Source organism: Gopherus flavomarginatus, chromosome 8 (genome assembly GCF_025201925.1).
Source record: "Gopherus flavomarginatus isolate rGopFla2 chromosome 8, rGopFla2.mat.asm, whole genome shotgun sequence".
In the NCBI taxonomy this organism is placed as follows: domain Eukaryota; kingdom Metazoa; phylum Chordata; order Testudines; family Testudinidae; genus Gopherus; species Gopherus flavomarginatus.
The window spans coordinates 13,632,380-13,660,002 of NC_066624.1; the positions used below are offsets into that span (position 1 = coordinate 13,632,380).

At 44.0% G+C, this 27,623-nt stretch overlaps 3 protein-coding genes across 4 annotated transcripts; 1 reads left to right on the plus strand and 2 right to left on the minus strand.

The window, feature by feature from the left end:
• Window positions 1-693: 693 nt before the first annotated feature.
• On the minus strand, window positions 694-7,761 carry LOC127056566 (putative defense protein 1). The gene is made up of 5 exons (XM_050964562.1): window positions 7,501-7,761; window positions 5,204-5,309; window positions 4,112-4,227; window positions 3,405-3,469; window positions 694-783 (listed from the first exon to the last, which is right to left on the minus strand). Exons 1-4 carry the CDS (start codon window positions 7,706-7,708, stop codon window positions 3,459-3,461), a joined length of 441 nt encoding a protein of 146 aa, XP_050820519.1. The 5' UTR covers window positions 7,709-7,761; the 3' UTR covers window positions 694-783; window positions 3,405-3,458.
• Window positions 7,762-14,121: 6,360 nt separating this feature from the next.
• AKAP14 (A-kinase anchoring protein 14) lies at window positions 14,122-19,328 on the plus strand. 2 transcript variants are annotated; one of them, XM_050964558.1, is made up of 6 exons: window positions 14,122-14,228; window positions 14,789-14,906; window positions 14,997-15,088; window positions 17,299-17,481; window positions 18,252-18,304; window positions 19,158-19,328. In XM_050964558.1, exons 2-6 carry the CDS (start codon window positions 14,792-14,794, stop codon window positions 19,240-19,242), a joined length of 528 nt encoding a protein of 175 aa, XP_050820515.1. In that variant the 5' UTR covers window positions 14,122-14,228; window positions 14,789-14,791; the 3' UTR covers window positions 19,243-19,328. The 2 variants fall into 2 exon arrangements, with proteins under 2 accessions (XP_050820515.1, XP_050820516.1); XM_050964559.1 differs by having other exon boundaries at window positions 17,302-17,481.
• Window positions 19,329-19,877: 549 nt separating this feature from the next.
• On the minus strand, window positions 19,878-27,569 carry NKAP (NFKB activating protein). The gene is made up of 9 exons (XM_050964527.1): window positions 27,150-27,569; window positions 25,922-26,002; window positions 25,427-25,503; window positions 25,101-25,217; window positions 23,243-23,291; window positions 22,669-22,784; window positions 22,423-22,498; window positions 21,502-21,651; window positions 19,878-20,964 (listed from the first exon to the last, which is right to left on the minus strand). Exons 1-9 carry the CDS (start codon window positions 27,530-27,532, stop codon window positions 20,790-20,792), a joined length of 1,224 nt encoding a protein of 407 aa, XP_050820484.1. The 5' UTR covers window positions 27,533-27,569; the 3' UTR covers window positions 19,878-20,789.
• Window positions 27,570-27,623: the final 54 nt, after the last annotated feature.

Below are 27,623 nucleotides of genomic sequence, written 5' to 3' on the forward strand. Positions count from 1 at the left end.
ATTTCTGCTGTCACATCAATTGTAGGATACCCTTCTCAGAAAAGAGAGGTTGCAAAGAACAGCAGTAATAAAGTCATTTCTTTAAGAAATTACTTTTGGAGTGTACCACTACTATTAATGTACCATTAGTGAATACACTGCCATTGTCAATTCTGAAAGATGTTTTGTACTATTGATGTACAGTGAAAAGCTCTACAGATATTGTGGAGAGATCCTGATATGTACCATTCCTTGTACAAATCAAAGGTGTTTGATCTTATATAGGTTCTAATTTAGAATGCAGTTGAAGTCATGGCGTTCATTTTGTTTCTCAGATCAGTTCTAGCTGCTCTGAGATTTCACTATGGCTTTGTACTACTCAACTTTAACCTTAGTCCTAGTGTACATACAGATCATGTAATATTAAAATGGCATTGGTTAGGGGTGAGAGGGTAATACCCAGAGAGAGGACATTATTATACTTGTATAACGTGCCTGTAGGGAGTTAGCTGTACCAGTATAACTATGCACTAGAGGGTTGTATTACTTAAACTATATTGGTATAGTTTAAAAACAGTATAACGTGTAGACAAAGGCCTTAGGCGTCCAGCATCCACTTCATGGCAGAAGCAAATGCAGTGATTGTATACAGGGTCTGTATTTGTTCCTTAGCCATCAAATAGATCCTCTGAAACTCCAACACTTATTGCTTTTGCCTGGCTACTTATATTAAGTGGAAAGACATCATTGTCACAATAACAACTGTCCATGTAAACTTCTCAGCACCACATGTAACTTTAGAATCTGTAGTTTGGAAAACAAAATTAATTATCTTCAATTTAGATTTAATTTTCATTACACAGGTGAGGCAACATTGATATGAGTGTGGTCTTCGGTCCCCCCCCCCCTTTTTTCCCTGTAGTTAAAACAGGGTTAAGCAGTGAGTGGTTGCCACTTGTTCACTTCCTGTTCACAATCAGTAGCAGTACCTAGTAATCACTGTCGTTTTTCAGACAACCAACATCCATGGATTAACAAAGTCTAAGCACAGTTGATTGTGGAAGCGATGAACAGGGCATTAATTAACTTCTAAAACTTTTTGAACTACTTTGTTTTTATGGCATGTTTTATACAACGATTGATATGTATGCATTGTACCTAGACTAGATGGAAAAAACAACACCGAGGTTGTATGATGTGCCCCAGCTCCCACAGTAAGTCAGTTGCAAAATGGAGCACAGTGAGACAAGTGCCTAGTTTCCTGCTCTAGCCATTGTATACTGCTACCCTGATGTGTTGAAGCATCAATAACCGGATTATTAATCTGGCAACCATATAGAATGACTTGCTTCCTCTCCTTCCTCACTCCTTGTCTGTTCTGTGTAGTTGCAGGTCTTCAAAGGGTGTACAGTTGCCTTGTGTCCTTACTGCTAACTAGAGACATTTTGTGTCTTGCTTTTGAATATCTTTCTGACTGATAGAGCCAATCCTATCATTTATTATGTTGGTTTTAAAAATATAATGCTCCTGTCTCAGGGAAGTCATTCCATGAGTCAGACTAGAACAGATTACTACATTTCAAAAGTGTTCTTGCTGTTAAACCAAGCAGCTACAGAATAAATGAATACCAGTAAAGAGAGCTGATTTCTGGATGACACCACTTAATATCAAATTTGTGTCAAAGAACTTCAACTAGATAGTGCTTTTCTGGTGAGTTACCTAGGCTTGATGCTTAGCTAACTCAGGGGGATAGTTCCAAATCCCCTTCACTCTAGGCATTTGAATTAAGTATGATTTGTGGTTTCAGAACTTGTCTTTTCTATTTAAAATGAGACCTTATACTGTCCCTCAAACTCTTATGCAATTTCCCTATACAATCAGCATTTAAGACTTGCAGGGACCATTAGATCATCTAGTCTAACCTCCTGTATATTACAGGCTACCACCATCACCCAAGCATCTGCATGCAGGGGCAGATACTTAAGCGAAACAGTACTAATGACTTAAGACAAGAACAACACTTAACTGCACACTAAAGCCCTGGAATAATGATCCCTAAGCAAGTTGCTGTAACAATCTATAAAATAATGGCCTTTAAATTGTTCTTCCTAATGAGCAAGCAGCTTTAAAATGACCTTTTGTTTTTGTATTGAGGAGGAGGTGACAGTATCTTACTTCCTTTTATTATTTACTCAATAACTCCAAGCACATTACAAACTTTAATGAATTAAACCCCAGTATCTGTGGGAGGGGGGCATTGCCAATCCTTATTTTACTGGTGGTGAAACTCAGGTACAGTTTACATTAATTATCCATGATCATATGCTGAATCAACAGAATTTAGGAGGCCTGACTTCCACTCCCTGCCTCAAATGTGTCATAAGTAGTCATGTAATTAACAATATTGGAGCAACTTTAGCAGACATTTGTTCCTGCATAGTTTGGATCACTACTGCTAGGCTGTATTACTGAACAGGTTTTGAGACTAGCATGCTATATGCTGGGGTGGCCAGATTTACTGAGCTTCTGAGCCACATACAATAATCTTCAGACGTTCAAGAGCCAAGGCACAGCTGCCAGGGTTCAGGGCCTCAGCCCCATGGGAGGTGCTTGCCAGGGCTTGGGGCTTCAGCCCAAGGGGCTGAACCCTGAGCTTCCACAGGTGCACCCTGAGACCCAGATTTGAGCAACTGCAGATATTAAGTCTTCATATAGTTAACACTGAAAAAAAAAATGAGCCACTCTCTCTTTCATAGGCTGTGCAACAGCATGCATGGCAACCTTTACAGTAGGGTTACACTGGTATGCATCATTTGGCCCTCAACGTAGCTAAAGGTTTTCTGATTAGCTAAGTTGAGAGGAAGATACTCATTCCCTAGCAGAACCAGAAACAAAACCAGCTCTCTACCCTTCTGATGACTTGGATATTTGCATACACAAATTCCTGTTGGTGCAAGTTACTTTTCTACTCCTTTCCAGATGGAGGAGAGAGTCAGCTCTTAGAGTAACAGTTTTTCTTCTCCCATTATCTTAGTAGCAGTGGCTGACAGTTTACTCCATAACATGAGTCATAGCTTCATAGGAGATCTGGGATACTTCATTTAGTTCTGTGCACCATGTTAGCAGAAATATATTGTCAGACTGGAAGGAGCTCAGAGAAGAGCAGCAAAGATTGGGCTGGAGTGAATGAGTTAGGAGGAGAGACTAAGAGCTACACGTGAATTCCAGCTTAGTGAACTAAATTGATCACTTGTATGGTGAAGAAAAATAATTTCAAAGCAAACTGCACGCAGACTAGCACTCTGCATTTCTGATACAGCAGTGGCTTTTCTCTTGATGCATCTTTAACTGCCATTTGCATTAATGGCAGTTAGCTACACAATCTCCTGCTTTCCATTGGAATGATAAATTCACTAATTACTCACCTCTCCAGATCACTTTGGATTTGACACCAAGCCAATAAATTTCATGAGACTGTGCTACCGTTGCCCTGTTCAAAAGGAAAAGGAGCAGTGTAACGTTATAAAATGGGAAGAATTCCCCCTCCCACCCTACAAGGATATGCCAGTAACCCATTGTAGCCCTTCTGCGATGGCATTGCTGCTTTGCTCATAAACTCGTTAGCAAATGGTAATGTAAGCCTAACCTCATGGAAAAGTGAATCCACCCTTTCTTGCACACAGAAAAGTGAGCTGCGGCTGACAATTTCAGATGGCTTCCCAACTGAAGATCCTTCCCCTCCCAGAAAGGATCAAAATACTATTCCTGCAGTATAGCAACATTCTTCTGCTTTATATCATTTGTAATCCATGATGGTGAATCAGCACTCATTAGTTATGTGCAGCTTTCACATGTCTGGGGAGACCCTGCTGCTGATTGAGCCCCTAATGTATTATGGGTGAAATTTTCAGATGCACCTAAGTGGCTTAGGAGCACAAGACCCTGAAAATCAATGGGTCTTATGCTCTGGAATCATTCAGGTGCTTTTGAAAATCCTGCCCTATATTAAACAACTGAACCTTTTCTGACTGTATTAATGTATAGGGAGAGAAAAGAGAAGAAAACATGTTTGAGATGGCCATCGTGGGGGAGGAGATTTCATTGAAAAGGGAACTCTCATGAAGTTGCTTACATGAATGTAATAATGGAAGGGCAACCAGAGGTTGGAGGCAGCCAGGTATAAGTGGCCAGGCTTGTTTTGAACTCGGTGTTAGAATGAGTAATTGCACCTTTCGGGTTTCCAGAGCACTGCAAAGAAAAGAATATCAATCCATGCATTGTTTAGTTACAATGAATAGTGTACCTGTCACACGCATCCCCAGACTGTGGAGAGCGCTCCCCTGGGGTGATACAGAAGGAACATTGGGGGGGGGTGCAGTGGGCCCTGGGACCAGCCCCCATTGGGGGTGAGGAGGGAACACCACCCAGCCCCATTCTGCTCCCGGGTCCGGTCCCAGCACTGCCCCATGCTAAGGCCATGGCTTTGACTCCTGGCTGTGGCTCCTGCTTCCAGCCCCATGGGACAGATTGCATTACAGATAAGGTGGGTTACAACAGAAAAAGGTTGGGGATCACTGCACTAAGTGCATGTACAATCAATTTGTAAACAATCCCGTTTCCTTAGCAATGGTAACATCCCCCTTCCCTCACCAGAAGCCTGAGTAATAGACATCCCATGCAACATGCCCTGATCAGTCCAAATGCTCCCACCCTGCTCCAGCTCCAGCTCCACTGAAGTCACAGGACTCAAGCACTGGCTCTTCCATTCCCCATTCTGAGGTATCCAGAGAGCTGTGATATGAACAAGGAGCAGTGGAGAAGGAAATCCAAGCCCTGCAAACCTGTGGATTCTGCCTCGCTGCATAGAGGGAACCCCTTCTGTGCCCTTCCAAGCCATGGCAGCACAGCTGGGCTGTATTGGCTGAAGGTCCATGGTTGCACTCAGTTGCAGCGAGCACTGGGAGAGTTAATGGTTACTCAGGTTGCATCACATCTGTGTGTAATCTCCTACAACTCACAGTGTGTATGTGGGAGAGGGAGGCAGAGCATGCTGCTTTCCTGGGCATCCAGCTTCGCTGCTCCACCGCTGAGATCCCAGGACAGCTCATTGTGTCTCCTGTTTCCCAGCTGCCTTTGCTGTTGTTTCGCTCTCTACGTTTAATTTCACAGTATTTATTAAGCCACAATGCCCCATAAGGATAGAAATGAGAAGCTCCCAGCTTACCTGTAGGAACTTAGTGTTATTGGCAGGATTCTGCCAAGTGCAGCAGTGGAGCCAAAGGTGCGAGCTTCCAGCAACAGGCCTCTGTATCCCGGCCCTACAACCTGAACTGGAAGATAGTATATGCATCTAGCACATGTTAATCACCCATAGCTGGGGCTGGCTTCTCAAACTGTCAGTACCATTAATAACTCCAAAGAAACACCAGATATCTTTGCACATCAGCTGTGTCTGCAAAAATAGCCCAGTGATTAGTGTGCCAGCCTGGGACTTAGGAGACACTGGCTCAATTCCTTCTTTGCCACTGACTTCTTGTGGCACCCTGGGCTGGTCACTTAGTCTATCCGTGCCTTGATTTCCCCATCTGCAAAACAGGATGATAGTAGCTCCCTGTCTCAAAGGGGTCTGCAAGTTGGGTGAGGTGCTCCTTTACTATGGGTCTGGGGCAATATAAGTACCACAGAGACCAACTGTGACAAAGGCTTTAGATAAAATTCTGCCCTCGGATAGCTGGGTGCAGCTCCCATTGAGATTATAAACAGGATTAGGGACAAGGAGCAAGTTTTCCTCTTTAGCTTGTCCTTGCAGCTCCTAAATGCTGCTCCTGGGGCTTCTGAGTAGGCACCTAAGGCTTCCTCCTCCTTTCCTGGCCTTGAACCGTAGCACATTCCACCTCCAGGAGGCAGCCAAGGTGTACAAGGAGACAGGACCTGAATATGCCAGGCTGTGATAATCACTCCTTCTCAAGAAAAGATACATGAGAATTGGAAACAGTGCAGGGAACGGCAATGCAAATCATTAAAGGTATGGAACAGCTTCCAGATGAGGAGCAACTTAAAGGACTGGGATTGTTCGGCTTAGAAAAAAGACGACTAAGGAGAACTGGGGGTATACGATAGAGATCTATAAAATCATGACTGGTGTGGAGAAAGTGAATTGGGAAGTGTTATTTACCCCTTCACATGACACAAGATCCAGGGGTCACGCCGTGAAATTAACAAGCAGCAGGTTTAAAACAAACCAAGACAAGTATTTCCTCACACAACACACAGTCAACCTGTGTCACTTGTTGCCTGGGAATGCTGTGAAGGCTGAAAGTATAACTGGGTTCAGAAAAGAATTAGATAAGTTCCTGCAAGATAGGTCTATCAATGGCTATTACCCAAGATGGTCAGGGACACTATTGCATGCTCTGGGTATCCCTAAACCTCTGACTACTAGAAGCTGGGACTGAATGAAACTGGATGGATCATTCAAAATTTCCCTATTCTGTTCATGTCCTTTGACACATCTGGCAATAGCCACATACTGGCTTAGGTGGACCATTGGTCTGACCCAATATGGCCATTCTTATGTTCTAGGATCTAGGGTTACAAAGAACCAGAAGAGGAATGGACTGGGAGAAAAGTGAAGAGAGGGAGTCTGAGCCCTTGGAAAAGGAGGGCAGAGAGGGTCAGATGGTAGCCATAGACAGAGGTGAAGAAGAAAGACATCAGAGACATATTGAGACTGAAAGGAAATGAAGAAGACACTGCACCATATGCTAAGCAAGTAACCAGGCATGAGTCAGCAGGGGGAAGGATGGTCTCGTTACTAGTATACAGAACAGGGAATCAGGCCTCCCAGCTTCCATTCCCAACTCTGACACTGACTATGGGATGTGGGAAAGTCACATCTCTTCTCTAGCCTCAGTTATGCATCTGACCACCAACTCACTTCACATGGGCCACCAAAGAGCTAGTAGATGTTAATTTCTGCTTCCTGCCTTCCTTGGTACAGAAACAAATCACTGAACTATCGGTGATAACTCTGCACCAGTGAAAAATTCCCTTAGCATCTGATGCTTGTTAAAATCATCCACTGATTTCCTAGCATTGGCCCAATCCTGCCAAATGCTGGATTCATCCTATGAGGGGCAAACCTTTGTCTGATTCATCCCTAGATTATCAGCGTCAGTTAACAGAATGCAGCCATATCATGATTATTTGCTTGACATATAGACCTGGCAGACTTTGAAATAACTTGCATAGTATTTGTAATGTCAGCTTCTCATCTCCATGTAGCTCTCAGTTTGTTTCTCCTGATCCTCTCCTGCTGATCTGCTCTCAGTTGTTTTAATTCATTTCACTAAACAGAAGTTTACTAAACACATTTAGGGAGAAAACATGGTGAAAAAGAGACGCTCACTGATAATACTGATCCGTTTACACAGAAAGCATGCCAAATGCAAACAGCTATGAAGAAATCATGGATTTTAAGTGAATCTTACCCATCCAGTTAAGAAGTTAGAACTTAATTACCATTAATTGGCTGCCTGTTCACGAAGGAAGATGCGTCCACCTGGATCTCATAGGGGGCTGGACTTGCCTGGGGCTGGACCCCCGTATGCACAGGCATCATATTCTCACAGGCTGATGCTGGGGCTCCTGTTGGAAAAGCAACACAGAGACAAATAATGCTCCAAAAGACGATGTAGCCAAGGAGAAGTGAAGGACTCCAGTGAGCCATAACTGGGGGACAAGAGGTTGCCTCTCCTTTGAATCAACAATAAATCCTCTCTGACTGAGACAGCGGAAAGAAAAGCAGGGCTCTGCTGAGTCACTTACCCTCAACTAATTAATTTTCTAGCCTTGGGTTTTGAATGCTTTTTGCCCGCATGGCCTCTGAATGAGGGCTGTGTTCAGTAGTTTCTAGCTATTAGCTATCTGCATAAGGGATCTTTCAGAATAACAAAGGGTATTTTGCTTTCATTTCCCTCCTTACAACCCACTTCTTCCTCCTGCTTCCCTATGTTAATTGCCTTGCCAAGGGGTCTCCAACCCTCCCTGTGCTGAGGTTGTTCCTGGTTTTCTATTGATCTGAGTTATACTGTAAGCAGCTCAGGGCAGGAGCCTGGTCCTTCAAGTGTTGTGTAAAGACCAAGACTCATGATGCTGTAGGGATAAATAAAAAGGCGAGCTTTCTGCTTTTTGCTGGAGATGGGTCTGAACCAAACATCTAGATCTGAGCCCCCGAATCCAAGCTTCACACAGTTGGCCCCTCTCTATATGCTGAGCATTAGTTGGGAAAGGAGGACAGTTCCCCTATTAGTGCTGGTGCTCTATAGGAAAGCAAATCAAAAACATAACCTATCCTTCTCTGCTGCCTTTGTTCTCCCTACCCACTCCCCATTCATACATTCAGGACTGCTGGGCTCTCCAACTAACCCCCATGTCGCTCCTCCACTTCTTTGGTATTTTTCTGTAAAAGGTCACTGAGCAGCTATCAGATTGTAGTAATTTTTGGCCACTACCAGCCTGGACTGTAAACAAATCTGTTCTAGGGTTTAAAGACTCTATATCCTCATTATCAATCCCCTGAGCATCCATTCCCTGCATTCTATGTCCTAACAGCTCACTCTTTGGCATTAATCTTTCATGAGTAAGTGATGCCAGAACGAACCTGTGGCCTGGAGATCTGAAGGGTCCATGACTTTCTCTTTACATAACCACAGTGAAATTACCTACAAATTCACTAATCCAATCTACACCTTTAGAAGTGACATTTTCCACTGAATTGCTATTACTCTGGTTAGACTCACTTACCGAAACAAAATTGCTTTCCAGCCAAATAGGAGTTAGTACTAGAAAAATGCAAGGGAGCTGCTGAAGATGTGAGAATCAGAATTCCTGAACATTATCATAAGAAAGATTAAAGGGCTTATCAACTTTCCCTTCAAAGCCTCTGCTTGTATGGCAAATGCCAAGGCTGGCCAGGTGCTCTCTGTACCCTGACAAGAACAAATGGACATTTGTTCACATTGCTGGTGAGAAATTTACAGCAGCCTTCACAAGGCTAAGAGGAGTGATTAAAGGAAGATTAAAGAGCCACAAAAAGGGAAGGGAGTTTGTTGTAGGCAGAGGCAAGCAAGGAAGGAAAGAGAAAAACAGACCCCTTTTTGGGGCATCAAGAGTGCAAAACAGGGAACAAAAGCCATTAAATAACAGAAGATTCAATCTACTCTGCTCACCCTGGGGGTGGAGGCAGTGTGAGTGGAGAATCAGGCCCTCCCTAGACACATTCTTCATGAAGGGAAGGGCTGGATTTTCTGAAATGCTAACACTTCAAGACCCACTGAAGTCAATGGTAGCTAAGGGTGCTTAGCACTTCTGAAAATCAGGTTCTTTATGGTTAACATATGCATGCTGGGGGAGCTGCCTTGCCCTCTGATATTATAATAACTCTATTCCATCTAATTGATGGCTTGGTAATATAACTGCTTCAAAATTTGGTTTCATGCAGCTTTTTAACAAAAATGAAATAAAAGTACACGTACTGAAGTAAATGGAACTCCGCTGACTCCACTGCAGTATTAAAGAGAACTTTGGCCCAAATTAGACCCAACATTTAGATCTATATTTCCCCACGTTTGGAGGGGCTCTGATTGGACCCATCTCTTTTCTGCGTCTTAAAATATTGTTTGTGTTGCTAAGCACTGAGACCCCAATACTTTTCTAAGGACACCCTGAGCGGTAGCTAGGACACGATGTTCTAGGTTAGCTGACATGGAGGCTAACTCAGCTCCCATGGCTTCGTTTTCAGTCCATGACCAACTCATCACGCTTTCTGCCTCAGCCTATCTTTTGAAAGATGGAGACAGCTTGGGAATCAATTAAACACAAAACCCAAAGATCCTGTCACAAGCCGGTCAGTTACAACACTGGAGGGGGAGTGGAAAGGGAGGAGATAGGACAGATGATGAAAAAAGGGACTGTGTGTGTGAAGATCAGGGAGAGAAAACTGAGTAGGAGGGCACGAGGGAGAGAAGGAAAGGATGCCAAGTCCTCTGCTGCTGCTGATGTGGAGCTCCTCGCCATCCCAGCTAAACTGCGCAGCTGGTGAAAGGCCGGACAGGGCCATTTTGGGTCCGATTACCCTTAGTCTTCCAGAAAATCAACATACCAGCGTTTGGCACCCATAGACTTCCCTCCGACCCCCACCACAGGCACTGGGACTTTAGATGCTAGGAGACAGAGTGAAAAGAAATAGATAACAGGGTGAATTTGTCCGCTTGGACCACACCTATCGCCAGGTTCCCTTGCACCCAGCACATGGGAACTGCTCTGCTTTGCATTGGGAGAGAGACACTTCTACTCAGGTAGTGGTCTGCCCCTGAGTGCTTGCAAAGTTCCTGTTAGTTCCCTATCACAGACCTGATCCAGCGCCCTCTCTTGGCCACTCCCGAGATTGCTGAGAGATTAATTCAAGCCTTTTGAAACCCCTGCTGTTGTAAGCTTCCCCGGGGAGGGTGGGCGGCTCAGTTGGCTGTAGCACATTTCCTGGGCACCAACTCTCACAGTTACCCCTTCATAGAAATGGAGACCCTCAGCCCATCTGCCTCATGCCCCCACCTCCATCGCTGACCCCCTAGATACCTCAGTAATTTAAACACACCGTCTCCCAGAAGCCCACTGAAGGTGCAAGGCCTCTGGGTTACACACACAGTCACTTTGCACAGGGCTTTACACTGCAGTTGCTGTTGACTTAATCACAAGAGCTATATACAGAGCCACACAAAAATAATAAAAACCAACATGCTCTTCCCCTCACTGTAGTTTAGCCTTCCCTTGGGACTCCTTGGAGAACCATCTATGTTCAGGTCGGCAGGGTTCCCTCTACCTCACCCCGCACCTACAGCAGCTTCCCTTACCTTAAACAGGTGAAGGATGGCTGGAGAGAGAATGACTGCATGCAAACAGCAGCTTTGGCCCTTTATATTCTTCCAGCCCCTTCAGAGGTAACTCCCTGGTCAGCCTTAACAGGTGACCACAGAGTCCTACCAGAGGATTTAATTGTTAGGCAACTTCTCTCCAACAAACTAGGTCTCCTGGCTGGGAGCCAGTCTTTGGTCTAGAGCTATTACATTTCAATGGTCAAGCACTTAAGTTAACAACCTTCTTTTGCCAGCCACCTTTGGAATTCTAGTTCAAGTGGGAGACAGAGATGGCCAACTGTTGCATGTTTGAAATGGGAGTTTGCAGCTTGGTAAAGACACATACAGAGAGTTCATAATCTCACATCATTCATAAATTGGACAGGCAGCTTCCCCAGATCAACAGAGCATGCCTGAGAGGGCAGATTTGGAACTAGTGCCCAGACTCTGCCCAGACCCATGAAGCATGTGGGATCCAAAAGCTGGGTCCAATACAGCAGCTTGGTGACTGTTCACATGGGGGAACCCAGCCACATTTCATGGATAAAGTTGCCACCTCTGAAGTTAAAAAAAAAAGCGAGGGTGGGAGGGACTTCTGGGATTATCCTGAGCCCATAAACCTGAGAGCTGGTGGGGTGTACTGAGCACTTGTACAGATTTTCCAGGACAGACAGCTACCTCTAAAAAAATAACATAAAATAAAATAAAAAGGATGATCATGGGAATAGCTGGACAGGTGGCAACGCTATCCATGGACAATATTCTCACTTGGGCCTGGTGGGGCTCTTTATAATGAAAATCCACTGACAGGACCCTTCTCACCTTATGGAGCATGACTTGATGGAGAACTGGAAGATATTCCCTCTCTGATGATTACCATGGATATACTACAGCATACGTCTTGGTGAACAAGATCTGCCTCTTGCCAGACAGATAGTAAGTTTTTCTGGGTTGTCCGTCACAAGCCCTATCCCCCCTCTTTGGTTCTGGTGTGATCTATCCTGCAGCTCTTGGGCAGTTCTGCAGCATGTGTCAACACAGCACCGTCCACTTAGTTCCATTTGTTCCTGCTTCCCTCTTTCTTGCTCCCAACACTTGTCTTTTCAGAATCTCTCCACCTCTTTCTGTGAAGGACTCCCAGCTCTGGCAGCCCCCCTACCCAGTGTTTTGAAGGGGCTGGAATTCTCTTCATTGGTGACTCAAAAAAAATCACTATGCACTCAAGATTCACTGGCTGGGGTCTGACCTGAATCTTGGTTCAGGGTCTCTGGCCTCCTCCAGAAGGCTACCTAGCATCAAGCTTTGGGAAGTCAGGGTCATCCATCTGGCCTTTTAATACAAGGAGCTCTAAAGAGGGTTAGATGATGTCATGGTAAAGCTGCTTAACTTCAATGGTCCCCTTGTTTATGCTACAGCTTCTGCTGTTGTTACTGCTAGTGGGGGAATTATAGGTCTGATTTTTGCAGCCTTAGTCAAACTACTAGTCTGTTGGAATGGATCAATTTCTGCAGTTCAGCTGGGACCCTTAAATCCAATTTCCCACTAAAGACCACAGATGGGGCTGTTACATTCCTGAACAATCTACACAAAGAAACAATGATTAGTGCAAAGTATTGGGCACAGCCTTGTGTGATTGAATGAGGGGCAGGAGGCAAGCCACCATTTAAGAACACAGAGGCAGACAGCACTAATGCTCAAAGCAGGGTTTCATTGACTGTTCTGTGGTATTTAGCTTTCATTTAATTTTCTTGTCTCCCAGAAGTAAGCTAAGCGCCGGTGGGTCCCTCTTACTTCTTACTCACAACTCCAAGGAACAGTCTCTAGTGTACCTGCTGGACTGGCTCGTGGACTATGCAATCTACAGGGCATGGTCTCTAGGTTTCCACATTCTTCTGTTGCTGAGCTACACTTCCTGTCTTCTCACATCCCTGCCTAATCCCACACTGCTTTAGGGGCACCCTGCTTTCTCTGTGCCTCTGGCATGTTTCATTGTAATAATAACAGCTTTTCCATAACACTTTGTGTCACAAACATCAATCTATACACCCTGCAACATCCTGTGCAACAGGTATTGTTGTTATCCTCAGAGGAGCTGGGGCCGAGATACACAAAGGGGTTAGGGCCACGTTTTCAGAAGTGGCCTCTAATTTGGGTGCCCACCGAGTTGCCGCCAACCCCAAGAGTTACGAAATCTGAGTCAGTCCCCCACCCCCAGAATCATGAGGATTTCTGTTTACAAATCTATTGTGGATTTTAGCTTCTCTTTTGATGTTGAACCCTCTTCCTTTCCCAGACACATGTACCAATTAGCATGGCCAACTCTCCCACACCTAGTGAGCGAGGTGAGTCTCACCCTCCTGCAGGAGTTCCGCTTGGTGCCTGATTGATTGACGGAGCTTCCAGCTTCTCCCCAACCCCACAATTCTAATGAGTGAACTCTGGCTTTCTCCAGCCCCCCACTCCCCAGCAAGCAATTCTGCCTCCTCAACTCCAAGTCAATACTGACCCTCAGCCTCACTGCTGTTCCCCCAGGGGTTCTTCATTCCTATTACCCCCTTCCCAGGCCTGGTATCTCTGAGATGAAGGGGGGAAGCAGACTGACCCATTTTTCACAGGAGAGGAGGGCTTGGAGCCACATCATGCTGCTGAGCTCTGCCTGCTCCCTCTTCCAGGAGGGCAAGTGGAGAAGGCACCCAATCAAAGAGGGTTTTCCCCAGGCTGAGAGGGCAGGAGAGCTGAAATTTGTGAGAGGGCTGCAGCTTCTCGTGTCATCATTGGCTCCAGCCTTAGACAAACTGCATCACCGACAAGGAAATAGCACGTTGGGAACACTAGTTTAGACACCAAGAGCCAGATCCACCAAGATATTCGGGCACCAAATCTTATTGATTTTAATGCCTAAATGCCTTTGAGGATCTGGGCCCAAGAGGCTGATCTTCAGAGTGCTGAGAACCTGTAGCTCCCATAGATTCCAAGTGGGGGTAAGACAGAGTTTGTTCCGTGGACCTCTAGTCTAAGGGCCTGAGCCCACTCAGTGGGAGCAGAGCGGGGACCTCTCTTGCCACTGTCAATATCTACACAGCCATGATGCCGGTGCTGAATGGCTAAACTTTAAGCAATTATTTTTCTTGCTTTAAAACACAATGGAATGCCTGTACATAGACTCTGTTTTTCTATTGGCTGGCACCAGTGTTGCCTGGGTGATGGCTGTGTGCAAACACTCTTTTAAGGAATCCAGAGAGCCAGCTGCTTAATGAGCCCTGGGAATCTGCAGGCTACAGGGGATAGAGCAGATCCCAGCACTAAGAAAAAAACCTGTAAAGTGCATTCAGACAGGTAGGCATGAGAGCAGTTCCATTGTCTCCCTCTTGGCCCTGAAGAATTCAGTGCCACGTTTGAGGCTCAGACCTGATGCCTCAGGAATATCACCACTCTTGTCAGTGGGACCTGCCAGCTAAATCCCTGAACTTCCCTCTGCATATTACTGTAGTAAAGAGCTTAGTCCAATGCACCAAACCTACCTGGCTGCTTTCTAATATTGGCAGGGAGATATTTTATGACTAGACTTTGGTGTGGATATATACAGGAAATGAGAGGTCAGGGGCTATTAGGGTGACCAGACAGCAAGTGTGAAAAATCGGGATGGGGGTGGGGGGTAATAGGAGCCTATATAAGAAAAAGACCCCAAAATTGGGACTGTCCCTATAAAAATCAGGACATCCCCTAACCCTAGGGTCTATAAGGGAATTGACCAATGAAAGCAGCTGCTGTTTTGCTATCTCTTTCCAGATCAGCTGAAGGTCTGTTGTTGGTAGATTAGGTGAGAAAGCCAAGCTCCACCCAAATTTCATGTATTGACTTTCTCTCAGTGAACTTGTCAATTTCTCTCTCTAAAGCTGATGATAATGGATGTGGGAGATGATGCTGCCATCAAGGAAAAAGCACACATTTTAATTGAGGATGTAATCAGGGATGCAAAAGAGTATCTGCGAGATTTGCAAGAAAAAGAGAGAGGTATTGAAATACAGAGCTGGCTGCATTCAGAGTCCTTTAATGTGTCAGAGCCCCATCAGGCTGCTTAAGCAGCATATTGTCTGTTTGCAGAAGCTGAGTACATCATCCAAAACATTCAATGGACCTCATGCAAGGACTTTACAGTGGAGAAAGGACAGCAGCAAATTGAGGAATACATGTCGGTAAGTTACAGAGCCAGTCTTTCATTCAGTATAGCTGTAAATGCACTGAGCCAATATGGCCTGCTCCCTCTGATGCCGATGAGCGAAGTTATGATCCATTATTTATTGCTGGTAGTACTTACAGTCTGCTTTCCAAACGGAGGCCCAGCACCCTTTGTAGAGCAGTCTATCTTTACAGTGCCCCTTAAGTGTGTGTGTGTAGGGGGCAGGGATGGGTTTTTTTTTTTGAACTTCTCTACCTAACTCTCAGTGGTGGCAGCCTAACACCATGAAAGCTTTGAACACCCACTGAGATGTCACTTGAGTCATGCAGAAAGGTGCTTGGACATTTTCTGGAGCTTGGTTCTGTTCCCTGATAGCTCCAAATACTCCTTGTGTGCTTCTGAAACCCTTCTCACTGTCTTCCAAGCTTCACTTGCATGTCCTGCCCCCAATTTGCTTCCTCAGCAGACCATTTAACTACCCAATGGCACCCTGGGGTGGCTTTCCAATTGGTCGGAAGGCCCTCTAACTACCCAATGGCACCCTGGGGTGGCTTTCCAATTGGTCGGAAGGCCCTCTCTCCTCACATGCTCGGTTGCTTTCCATTTCCTTATTGTTCCCATCTGCAAAACTCAATGTCCTAATGGCCTTGGGATGAAACTGAAATATGTCCATGCAGTGAGATTGTCTTTGGCAACTTAGGCCCAGCACCTCAGATATTTATTTGAAATCAATGGGAGTTAGGTACCTAAACCTTTCTGAAGGCCTCAGTTTAGACTAATAGGTTCTTTTTAACTGTTACCTTCGCTAGACAGCTTTACACAAATATTACATGAAAAATCCAAGAACCCAAATAGAGCTTAAAGTACAGCTGAGGCTCTAAGGGCATATGATTACAGGAAATGCCAAAGCAGAAGACAGCACTGTTTCCTCTGGTCTAGTGGACTGCTTGCCTCCAGCAGTGACCTGTTTAAATCCCATCTCTAATGCTGATTTCATGTGGCCTGGGACAAGTTACTTAGCGCCAATATTTGAAAGAACCTGTAAATTTTAGGCACTCAAATTTTGAGACCGCTTGGGTTGACTTTCAGAAACACTGAGCACCTGCAGTTCTCATTACATCCCTCTGGAGCCGAGGGAGCTCAGCAACTCTGAAAAACCAGGCTTTTGGTATCTAACACTGCCTCCCTCAAAACCTGAGGCATCCAAAATTACACATACAGTTTGAAAACTTGTACCTAAAGCTGTGTGTCTTCATGTCCCCATCTGCAAAACAGGGAAAATATTATCTTGTATCTCATGATGTTTATGGTTTTTAAGATGCTTTGTATATGAAAAGTGGCACAAATTAGAAATGCACCTAGTCAACTACTAGATCAGGGGTTGGCAACCTTTCAGAGGTGCTATGCCGAGTCTTCATTTATTCACTCTAATGTAAGTTTTCACGTGCCAGTAATATATTTTAATGTTTTTAGAAGGTCTCTTTCTATAAGTCTATAACATATAACTAAACTATTGTTGTATGTAAAGTTTTTAAAATGTTTAAGAAGTTTAATTTAAAATTAAATTAAAATGCAGACCCCCCCCCCTGGATTGGTGGCCAGGACCTGGGCAGTGTGAGTGCCACTGAAAATCAGCTCACGTGCCACCTTCGGCACGCATGCCATAGGTTCTCCCCCCCTATACTGGGAGTATCCATGTTAGTCTGTATCCATAAAAACAAGGAATCCGGTGGCACCTTAAAGACTAACAGATTTATTTGGGCATAAGCTTTCTTGGGTAAAAAACCAAAAGCTTATGCCCAAATAAATCTGTTAGTCTTTAAGGTGCCACCAGACTCCTTGTTGCTCTAGTCAACTACTGTATGCACTACTGAATGAAGAAAAATCCTTCTGAATCTACAATCAAGCTTTTGCTTAGAAGCATTAGAATGACAACACAGCAAACTTTAACTTGCCTTCTGTTATTGCAAACGCTGTTCGGTGTACATTCAATCTTCTAGGAATCTTGTTAAAACTATTTGCCCCAGTAATATGCTGCAGAAGTAAGTTCTTGAGGTGATTGTGATTAGGCAGTGTTTAAAAGTAGCATTCCTTTTTTACCGTGTCCCCATAATCTTGATTTGCGTGGCAGCGTTAAACAAGAGCAACTCAATCTCTTTTTTTTCCCACTTCCCTTAAGTCATCTGTACTAGAGAGTGGAAGTCTTATAGTGTGGTGTATGTTCAGCAGACGTGGGAGTTTCATGAAAGCTGGCTTCACTGGTCAGACTACCTCCAGGAAGAAGAACTGAAGTACAGCAGGAGGTACCATTACCGGGTTCGCTGGAGCATCCCAACATGTAGGAAGCCCATTCCACGAGCAACAGCGTGCATTTATTTCATCATCGAGATCTCCAAAATTAAACCACCTGTACGTATTCAAAATATTATTCAACCATCTCATTTTTCCCTTTGAAATGTGAGAGTAACAGTCTCGCTTTGCTTACTCTGTGGAATGAGAAAGTGGTAGATTAAATTATTATAGTACTGTATGTAAGATGTGGGGTCAAAATTTGTCCAAGTTCATACCTGCACAAGTGCGTTGATCAGTACTTGATTCCTGTCAAGATTCTGTTTTGAATCTGTCTCTGAAAAATGAGAAAACATCCTATAGTGTGCGGAGACAAATATTCCAGGAAGGAACCTGGGATATGAATACTACAACCTAAGACTCTCACTAAAATGTATAGTTCTTTGGCCTTCCCTCCCCTTTGCTGCTAAAATGTAACCTTAGGACCTCAGTAGCATGCAGTCTTTCATGCATCTTACAGTGTTTGCAAATGTGCTGTAATACTATGAAGAACTATCACAAAACTAAATGTCAAAATAAATGATGTTTGCACTGAACCATCTGACTTTCTTTGATGTTTTTTACTTATTCACTCAGTTGCAATTCTGTGGTTTGTCCAGTAGATCTCCCACTCTGTGGTGCGACTGGGTAAAGTCGAGCTGCCTGGCTCGAGGGAGACCTAGAATTATGTGTAAACAAGTACCTTCTGCTCTGAATTAGAATAAGATAACGGATTACATTGTTCTAGCCATGCAGCCTATTTAGAGAGAGAATTGTGATGGGTAAAAATGCCTATTTTACCTGTACTCTAGTAAATAGCTGATCTCTATCCCCACTTTCATCTATTGCAGACCTTGCCGGTTGAGGTATTCTTCATTCTGGAGTCAAATAGGCTCATTCACAGGTATATTTTGTTCTGGATTATTTTTTTTTTTTAAGCAACGAACCAGTTTAGAGGAGCCCTAACAACTGTGCATAAAACATGGTTAATTTCAGATATGTCCAGCTATATTCAAAATGGGTACAGATACACTCAGCTATGGTGGGGTGGGGCCGGTCAGGGAGTCGGTTCCAGCAGGTTGATGCTGTCTGGCACTGCCCTGCTAGTGGCTGCTCTAACTTACACCAGCTGAGGATGTTGTGCTTTGGCCATACCCCCCACCAGGGCTGAGTGGTTGTGACATAAGTCAACTATGGTGGCTCTGTAAATGCTGGGGCTACCCCCCAGGGGGAGTTCCAGGCTGTTTCTGGCCTTCGTGGCACAATACGGGTGAAGCAGGGCTAAGAGTCTAATCCGTGACGTGTATGTGAAATGCAAGTAACAATTCACAGCCTTATACAAACTGGGAGCCCAACCTAGCTCCACCAGCATTTGAACAAGATCTACGTAAATTTATCTTTTTATATCCCAAGCGAGTTCTCGGACAGTGCTACAGCAGAGCCAGGAAAGTGAACTGGCTACCGCCGAGTTCTTAAACTCCTGTCCATGCGACTCAGGGAAACCACACTAAAATCCTACCAAGCAAAGAAAAAAAAAAAAGCCCTTGAACCACACTGAGCTAGTATAGTTCCTTATCCCAGCATGGCCATGTTCCATGGGTGTCTATTTCCTGCCTACTAATTAGTGATGGATTTACACAGACCTACAAAGCCTCATTCTTCCAGGGGATAGGCTTGCCCACTTCAAAGGACTGCACTCTGATTCCCAGATGACTGCTATCTTTGTTCTTGAACTGTTTGTTCTGTTCTTTTTCTAGACCAGGACAGTGCCGGTTTAGAGAAAAGTGGCTCAAAGACATCATTGAAAACAAGAGGATTCTCATGGACAGCATAACTTTCTAAATAAACATTTGCCTCAGATTAAATCCAATTCAAGTGGGCACCTACAATCTGTTGGTGTTGCATGGAAATAAACTGCAATAGGCTTTTTTGTTTTGTCTTTCCTTTTACTAGCTCTTCTGAATTAGATCCTACAATAATGGTACCTGCCTACTACATTCTGCACACAAGTTTTTAATTAGGGTAATATTAACATTGACAGCTTAAGGACCTGATCTTGCAACTGGCTCCGCACAGACGCATGGGTAAGGCTAGCAGAAGAGAGTTACAGGATCAGGATACATAGTTTAAAGTTGATGAGAGGTAGATTAAGCCTAATGTTACGTTAAAACAAGGTTTATAAATCCAACAGAAGTAGATAACTGGATTTCTAAAGTTTTTATGAGACCTACACAGGGTGTACGTATTTCCATCCCTCAGAACTACAAACCAGGGATTTTAAAAGTACATCCAGACACTGTTTTACTTTTTGTAAGTATTTAAGAAAGAAGAAGTTAAAGCATACATAGGATACTCAGTGTGGAAATAAGCCAGATGATGATGGGGGAATACTGGATGAGAATTGATCAGGAGTAGGCCTCTAACCTCCAATCTTAAGAGACTAATACTACTAAAAAAGGAAATTATAATACAAGGAGTTAAAATAATAAGGGTTTAATCTAGAAGATTTTCAAGAGCAACGAAATTCAGAACTGGAATTAAAATCCACCCTCAGTTATTACCTATGTATTTCCAGGACTTCCAAACACTGGTTTCTACTGCACCCCACCTGCACCCCACATGTACAGCTAAGTAGAGAAGCAGACAAGCTCTTAGTTCTTTCATTCAGTGTCCTGGGCTTTTGGAGGTTCTAGGCCAGACCCTTAATGTTACTACTTCTATAATATACACTGCTTGTGATCTTTTTTAAAATAGCTGAAGCCAACATCTATTAAATTACAAATATATTCCTATTTACAAATGGCGTCTGACCCACAGGCCATGAAGTGAATGTTCTTCATCAAAACAACTAAAAGGAAACCCTAAATGTAAAGTGTGCAAAGAACTTTTCACAAGTACATCATAAATGAACAGTCATATTCAAATCTAAACGGACATTTAAGAGTTCCTTAATTTCTGCTACTAGTAGTAGCCTGGTCACGGTGGTGAAGTCTAGTCTGATTTTGTCCATGCTGATTAATCAAAATAAATGGCAGATGGTTGTTTCATTTCACCAGCAGCAGCCCAGCTGATGACGGTATCCTGTTGCATCCATATCGAGGTCTAATACAGTGCTTGTATGATCATGAACCTCCCTGAGTGCTCCTCAGTCTCATTCAGGATTCTGTACTTCCCCTAATGGCAGTTGCCTACAGCTGGTGAGTGAGTTGTCCAAGAAAGCCTGCTAAGGGTAACTGTTTCTTTGATACAAACGATCCATTCCTGAGAAATGCGTCCCATCGGGTGGAAGGCACTGCAGCACTTTACAGCTGTTTCCAAGTCACAACAAGAAGAGGTTAGCCACTGTTTCCTACAATCCGTGCTGTACAATTGGGGGGAAAAAAAGGAAGTTATTTGTCTTCTTTGCCCTTAGTCTTTCTGTAGACCATCTCCCGGAAGCTAGCCAGGATCTTGTTCTCTCGCTTCCGTCTCTCCTCCTGGTTGAAAGATGCCAGAGCTCTCTTCTCATCTGCACTGTAGATCTGGTTCTCTTTACGGAGACGCACAGCTTCCATTCGGCGATGCCTGAGGAAAACATTGCATTCGTCAGGAAGCAAAAAACCATTTACCCTCTTTGGGAGAATATTTCCCCACCCCTCATTGTACAGCCTACATTGCCTTTCCTATTATCCACTATGCTATCTGGAACTCACTGACACTGCCATCTCTATTATCTGAACATCAGGCTTTCAGTGATCTCAACTCAAACGATATTTACATTCTAGTGCAATTATAAAACCTAGCTCTTATATAGTGCTTTCCATCCATAGACCTTAAAGAACTTTACAAAGGAGGTCTGAATCAGTATCCCCATTTTACAGAGGGGAACTGAGGTGAAGATGATAGGAGAGCGGCAGAGCATTTTTGCCGTTGGGGAAAACATACATTAACAAACTTGCAGATCAGCAGAGATTAATAAGTATGTCTGTAGTCATAGGCTGTTTAACCTTTTTGATTGTTGCATAATATACACACTTGGCAACTTTTCGTTGGTGCTTTCAACTTGGTCTCCCACGCAGTTGTAAATCTCACCCTAAGTACCATCATGAAAAAGCCCCCTACCTGCTACCACTCATTACATAACCAGAGCTCTCGAATGATGCAATCTCTTCACTGGTCAGGCCAATTTCACCTCTTCGAGGGATGCGTTTTCCAGCCTTTACGTACTCTGCCATAGCTGCACCTTCACCAGGCAGCAAAGCATGGCCATAGCTAAATTAAAAAAAAAAAAATCAGTTTCAAACTGAAGAGGTCACAAGAGTAATTAAATCACGAGCTAACGCAGAGGAGACCGGATAAATCTAGCACTAGGAACTCAACTAAGCGATATGTATTTCCTGCAACTAGAGCAGCAGCATATTTAATAGTTTGTTCAACCTCTTGGACATGACACACTGGAATACTCGCTCCCATGCTGGATTGCCAGACTAACTGAAGCAAGGAAGTTTGTAACAAAAGCTTCCATTTACTGCAGGACTGGCTCCCTCTGGGCTGACACATTACTAAAGCAAGACTGTTGCTCTGGGACAGCTGGAGTGGAACAGTCACTAAGAGTAACTCACTTGACCTCTCGCTATTCATCACCCTATATAGCCATCTTCTCTTTATTGTGGCAGTTTCCATCAGTGAGAGAGATTGTAAGTCATTATAATTAATTCATTTTGATTAAGCTAATGGAGAATTTGATTTAATGGTAAGCTGGGATAAAGTCACCACATTGCAGAAAGTATTTGAAAAAATAATACTGTAACATGGCCACTCTATTGAAAACTATGTAACAAATTGTCTGTAACAAAACTGACCAGGTACACACACTGAAAGTTCTATCTAATTTCAGTAGGTTTTCAGTTTAAGAATAAAAAACTGATTTAGTGCCTCTAACAAATGAAAGTCTGAGAAAACATCACCTTCACTCATGAAACATGTATTATGTTTAATTTCCTTGATTTGATCTGTTTGTGTAAATCATATATGATTACTTACTTCAAAGGCCTATCATCTTGAGACGCATGCATTTTTGGAGCTTCCGGTCCAATTAAATTATCAGCATCTGTATTTTCTGCAATACAAATAATCAGATATTGTTGTTGTACCTTCTGCTTTGCACAAATCTGTCACACACCTCACTAAGTCACGTCAGTTACACAGGACATCAACATATCAGCAACTGATATTACTGAACAGAATACCTAGGAGTTATAACAGAAGTGTTAAATAGACAGAACCTACTTGATCTCTCAATCCAGAGATCGTCCCCTTGAAGTGCTTCATCATCAGAATCTTCACTACTCGAATCACTGGATTTCTTCCTACTCCTCTTACTCTTCTTTTTCTTAGACTTCTTTCTGTTATGAAGTTAAAGATGAGACAGACAGATGTTTATACGCCTAATGGGGAAAAGGGAATAGTGCTAAAGGCCAGGCATAATTGATCCATTTTTCAAGCAGCTTCCCAGTGGAGGGTTCAGTTGGTATCTGTCTGTTAAAAATTTCATTCTACAGATCCAGCAAGTACCATTATGGGTCTTCCATGCACCATTCTTTGGCAGATTCCTCTTTCAAGTTTGGACTGGGCCCTTCATCGGCCAGAATTCAGTTAGTCTGAGATAGAGTCATGAAGATTCTGAAGTGAGGCTATTACATGATACTGTGGGCCCCTTAACCACAGGAGATACGGAAGCATTGGCTCTTCCTTACTCATCAGCTAGGGAATAATACCATAATAGTGCTGTCCCTCATGGAAGACACATACAGATTTAAAAACAGCAATGTTTTAAATGCAATATTTTAGAGACTGCTCTTACTTTCTATGTTTCTTTTTCTTCTTCTTGGTTTTCTTTTTATCTTCCTCATCTGAAAAAAACCAAAGAGACAATCACCAAAAACCCCACAGTAATAAAATGAAGACAGTACTGAACTTTACTGGAAATATAACCCACCCCCTACAACAGCAGCTAAGGTAAGGTGGAGAGAACTAAAGCCATGCAACATCGAGCTACTCAACTGGGATAAAAGCAGAAATGCCCCAGAATTCCTCAGTTCACCCTACACCAGAATGGCTTAGTGATTAGCTACTACTACTGGGGGAATTCTGCACCACTGTGCACATGCAGAATTCATGTCCGGCGCAGTATTTTTCCCCTCACAGAAAATACATTCTGCTGAGAAATGCTGCAGTTATGTCTTTCACCCACCACAGGCCACTGTGGCACCAGAACAGCCAGCTGCGTTCATCACAGCACCCTGCCAGTGGCGCCAGGTTAAGATAGACAGAGTGGGGCATATCAAGCTGCTGGGGGATGGAATGAGGGGGAATGACTGGGGCATGGACTCAGGAGCTAGTGGGGTGACTGCACTGAGTATGGGTCTGAACTGGGAGGGCCACCCAGGGACAGGGGGTACGTGCAAGGACACATGGGGACAGGGGCAAAATGTGCCTGACTGAATGGGAGAGGCTTGGGGTTGGCCAGAGTCTGTATGGGGGGGGCTCCCCAACACCCTAACAATCCCTCCCACTCCAATGTTTCATACTTTTCCCATCTAACCCAACCCTCCAGGTCCACTCCCAGCTCCTTCCCTTTCCCTTAGCTTCTCTGTTACCCGTGACTCCCCCAAGCCTTTGTATTGCTTCTGAGGGGTGTGGGAAATACATTTCTGTATTGTATTTTAAGGGAGTTACTTGAAGTTCTGTATTAATATGCTTAGTAAGGAATCTATTTGTCAAAAAAACATTATCTGAATTTTTTTTTGTCTGTATTGTTACAGACATACTTGCTGACAGGTATTTTGAAATAAATTACCATAATAATTGAAACTGGTGTGATTATATTGTGTTATTTTGACAAATAAAATATGTAGAATTTTGCAGCATTCTACAATATTGAGTGCAGAATTCCCCCTGGAGTAACCATGCATTAGACGGGAGGGTCTCAATTCCAGTTCATTTACAACATCCAAGCAACGTCAAAACAATATTATTCAATGTACTCATATACTATCACCACCTGAACTGAAATGCCTGATGGATTAAATTCAGGGTACCATTCCCTGATGGCAAAACCAACTGTACAGAAACAAGAGACACTGCAAACTCCACAGATCAGTGAAAGAATTTGAAATACAGGATTAGGGATTAATTTCTATGGGAATGGCTATTGAAGTCCAGCAACAGAGGCTGTATGTTGCCTCTGGGCTAGAATGTTGTGATTTCACATCCTGCACAAAGTGAATTAGGGCTGAGAGATTTCCTAGCGGATGTGTTTTAAGGAGACATTTGAGTGGAGGGAGTGGTGATTTGGTGCACAAGAACAGAGGCTATTCTAAATACAAGAGGTGGTACCGAGATGAGAATGGGAAAAGGGCACAAAGGGAAACCGTTCAACATTAGTCTTGAGCAGAGTCAGAAAAAATTAGAGCTGAATACAGATACAAGTGGAATTAAAAAAAACTTCACAATTTATATGGCTATTAGGAAAAGATAAAAATTTGTCTTCAGAATGTATTCTGCAGTCAACAGATTCACAGATGTTTTTTCCCCATAATGAGCAACTAATGTACAAAATCCCAGAATGTCATGAGGATGCCAGTACAACAGACGCAATATTCCACATGATTATAAAGAACACATACAACAGAAGGTTTCAGACCATATAGTTTTCTTACCACTGGTGTTTAGTTCAGACTCAGACTCGCTGTCACTGTCCCCAGAATGCTTTCTATGTTTTCTTTTGGACCTCTTTCTTTTCTTTTCCTTCCTCCTCTTCTTCTTCTTTTTCTCTTCTGTAAAGATTTGAAAAGAGGATGTTACCTGCAAGTCTGGCACTCCATTAATATTTTTGGATCTTATTCTTCTAGCATTCCCCTCTCCTGGAACTCTATCATGCTGGCTTTACTGAGCCCTACTCAAGTCTTTGTAAGTAAGGTGAACAGATTCTAACTCTCAATCTTCTATTAGTGTGCAAACAACATCTATGGTCAAAACGAAATACCTTCTGAACTGGAATCCGAAGAGCTACTCTTCTTAGATTTTGCCTCCTCATCTTCTGCTGGGGTATGCTCATCGGAACTGAACAGAAACAAAAAGATCTTAAATATTCTGAAATATGATTTGAAGTGCAGACTGTTTATCCAAAATCAAACATGTATAATTGTTTTCAGATTCAGAGCCTGTGTTAGTAATGAAAGAAACCATTACACAGCTAATATCTGAGTCACTCTCCAAACCACAAGACAATGTTATTTGATCTACAACATTCTGAAACCTCACGCAATTGATCTGTTGGGATTATATGAAAAATCATATCCAGTTCTGACTGTTTAGTGATTTAACTTTGGAGACGTGTAACCTGAATTACAAAGAATAAAGAAAGCAGAACGAGAACATTTCTGTAAAGTAATAGTACCATTTATTATCAATACTGTTTTAGCATAAGACTCCAGCCCAGAGTTCCAGAAGGAGAAATACCCCCCGAGAAATTACTTACTCTGGGTCAGGAAACTTTGGTGACAGTCCCCAGACTTCAGGTGCTCCTAGTTCACCAATCCTCTCTCTCTCATTTAATCTCCTGTAAAGGTACATAACTGCATTAAAACGTATTGTGCTACTCCCACCAAACAGACATTCAAAACCTGAGTAGTTTGTGTTTTAGTAGGATTTCTAGTCTCTGAAATTAGATTTGGTGAAAGGATATTTTCTTCATGTTAGTATTTAAAACTTGTTTATTCCCTCCAAAACCAAGATTAATTCAATGTTAGTTTTCTCAATCACCAGGCGGACAGTAACCAAGGAAGAAATTTTACAGTGGACCTCTGAAAGCTTCAGCTAACCCTCAGACTCTGTAGCCCCATAAAACAGGATTTTTGGCCACATCTGTAATGTTCCAAATTAATTGTCTTAGAAAGCAGATACCATCATTACAGTTAGACACATTATTTGTTATGATGAAACTAAAATGCAAAGGTAACTAATCTGTGACAGATTATTGCATGAGGCATCTCTCTGGCTGCCCTTATCTATAAAATAGAAGACAATCTGCAGAGACAACAAATTCCAATATGTGATGCTTTGTTTTGATCAGAACAATCCCTTGCATATTCACACTTCTCATTGCTGTAGGCTGTACTATTTGCAAGCCTCTCAACTCTACAGGTTACCCAAGATAGTTTAATGCACTGGGCCCTACCATATCTGTGGGGCTGCATCACTACATTAATACAGATGACTCAAATCTACATCATTTCATATCCTTTGGGGCTCCTAATTACTTCCTCACATAGTTCCTTTAATGGGCAAAACTGACAGAGTCCCCCCAAAACTAAGGTGGAACAAGCAATGAACCTAGTCGCTAAGTGGTGAGCAGCCATGGGTCATTTAAAACAAGACGGGAGAAGGCACTAAAAATGCACTGTAGGGAACACTCCTCCACTGGGAAAAAGGGATGGTCTCATGTCTGTGGGACCAAGGACAGTGGAGAGAAAGAGGCAGCGGTAGGGATCATACAGCCAGAGGGTGGGTGGGATGGACCCAGGGTGCGCTGCCAGGGTTAGGGGTCTGGCTCTTGGTGTGGGGACCAGGGCTGGGTGTCCGGTGATCAGGGATGAGGGGACGGCGCTATTTGAGGTGTCTGAGGCTGGTTCTTGCCTCTGCCTCTCCTCGCAACTCCCTGGCTCGGGTCGGGGGCCAGCCCGGGGCGACAGGGGTTTGGGGCTCGCCTCTGCCGCAGGATCTCCTCCTTCTCCTTCTCGTAGTAGTCCGGCCACTGCTTCCCGCCGCCGCCGCCGTGGTGGTGATGGTGCCCGTGGTGAGCGGAGGAGGAGCGCGGCCCGCCCGGCGTGCGCTCCCGGGAGCGGGACCAGCTGCGGCTCCGCCGGTGGCCCGAGTGCTTCAAGCCGTTGCGCTCCCGAGACCGTGACCTCCTGCCCCGCTTCTCGGGAGACGCAGGCCGGTGGGGGCGGCTGGGTCTCGGGGGGGAGGGGCTCGCCGAGGAGCTGCTGCTGCTGCTGCTGCCGCCCTTCCGCCGGGAGCCTGGGGGGCTTCGAGAGCGGGACACCGGGGCCATAACGGCCTCCCGGGTTGCTACATCTAGCGCCAGCATCGACCCCAGGGTACTTCCGGGTGACGCACTACTGAGCCTCCCCCTGCAACACCACTTCCGGTCGCTGCACGCTCCCTCGGGTCACTGACAG

What these genes read in the sequence shown, in the direction of transcription:
- LOC127056566 (XM_050964562.1), bottom strand. Translation starts at nt 7,708, where the DNA reads ATGGCTCACTGGAGTCCTTCACTTCTCCTTGGCTACATCGTCTTTTGG. An exon ending in GAACAGGCAGCCAATTAATG is followed by an intron (nt 5,310 to 7,500) that starts GTAATTAAGTTC and finishes ACTATCTTCCAG; the next exon opens with TTCAGGTTGTAGGGCCGGGA. An exon ending in ATAACACTAAGTTCCTACAG is followed by an intron (nt 4,228 to 5,203) that starts GTAAGCTGGGAG and finishes TTTTCTTTGCAG; the next exon opens with TGCTCTGGAAACCCGAAAGG.
- AKAP14 (XM_050964558.1), top strand. Translation starts at nt 14,792, where the DNA reads ATGATAATGGATGTGGGAGATGATGCTGCCATCAAGGAAAAAGCACAC. An exon ending in TTTGCAAGAAAAAGAGAGAG is followed by an intron (nt 14,907 to 14,996) that starts GTATTGAAATAC and finishes GTCTGTTTGCAG; the next exon opens with AAGCTGAGTACATCATCCAA. An exon ending in AAATTGAGGAATACATGTCG is followed by an intron (nt 15,089 to 17,298) that starts GTAAGTTACAGA and finishes GTGTATGTTCAG; the next exon opens with CAGACGTGGGAGTTTCATGA.
- NKAP (XM_050964527.1), bottom strand. Translation starts at nt 27,532, where the DNA reads ATGCTGGCGCTAGATGTAGCAACCCGGGAGGCCGTTATGGCCCCGGTG. An exon ending in AAGAAAAAGAAACATAGAAA is followed by an intron (nt 22,785 to 23,242) that starts GTAAGAGCAGTC and finishes ACTTCATAACAG; the next exon opens with AAAGAAGTCTAAGAAAAAGA. An exon ending in CAAGATGATAGGCCTTTGAA is followed by an intron (nt 21,652 to 22,422) that starts GTAAGTAATCAT and finishes TTTTTAATTTAG; the next exon opens with CTATGGCCATGCTTTGCTGC.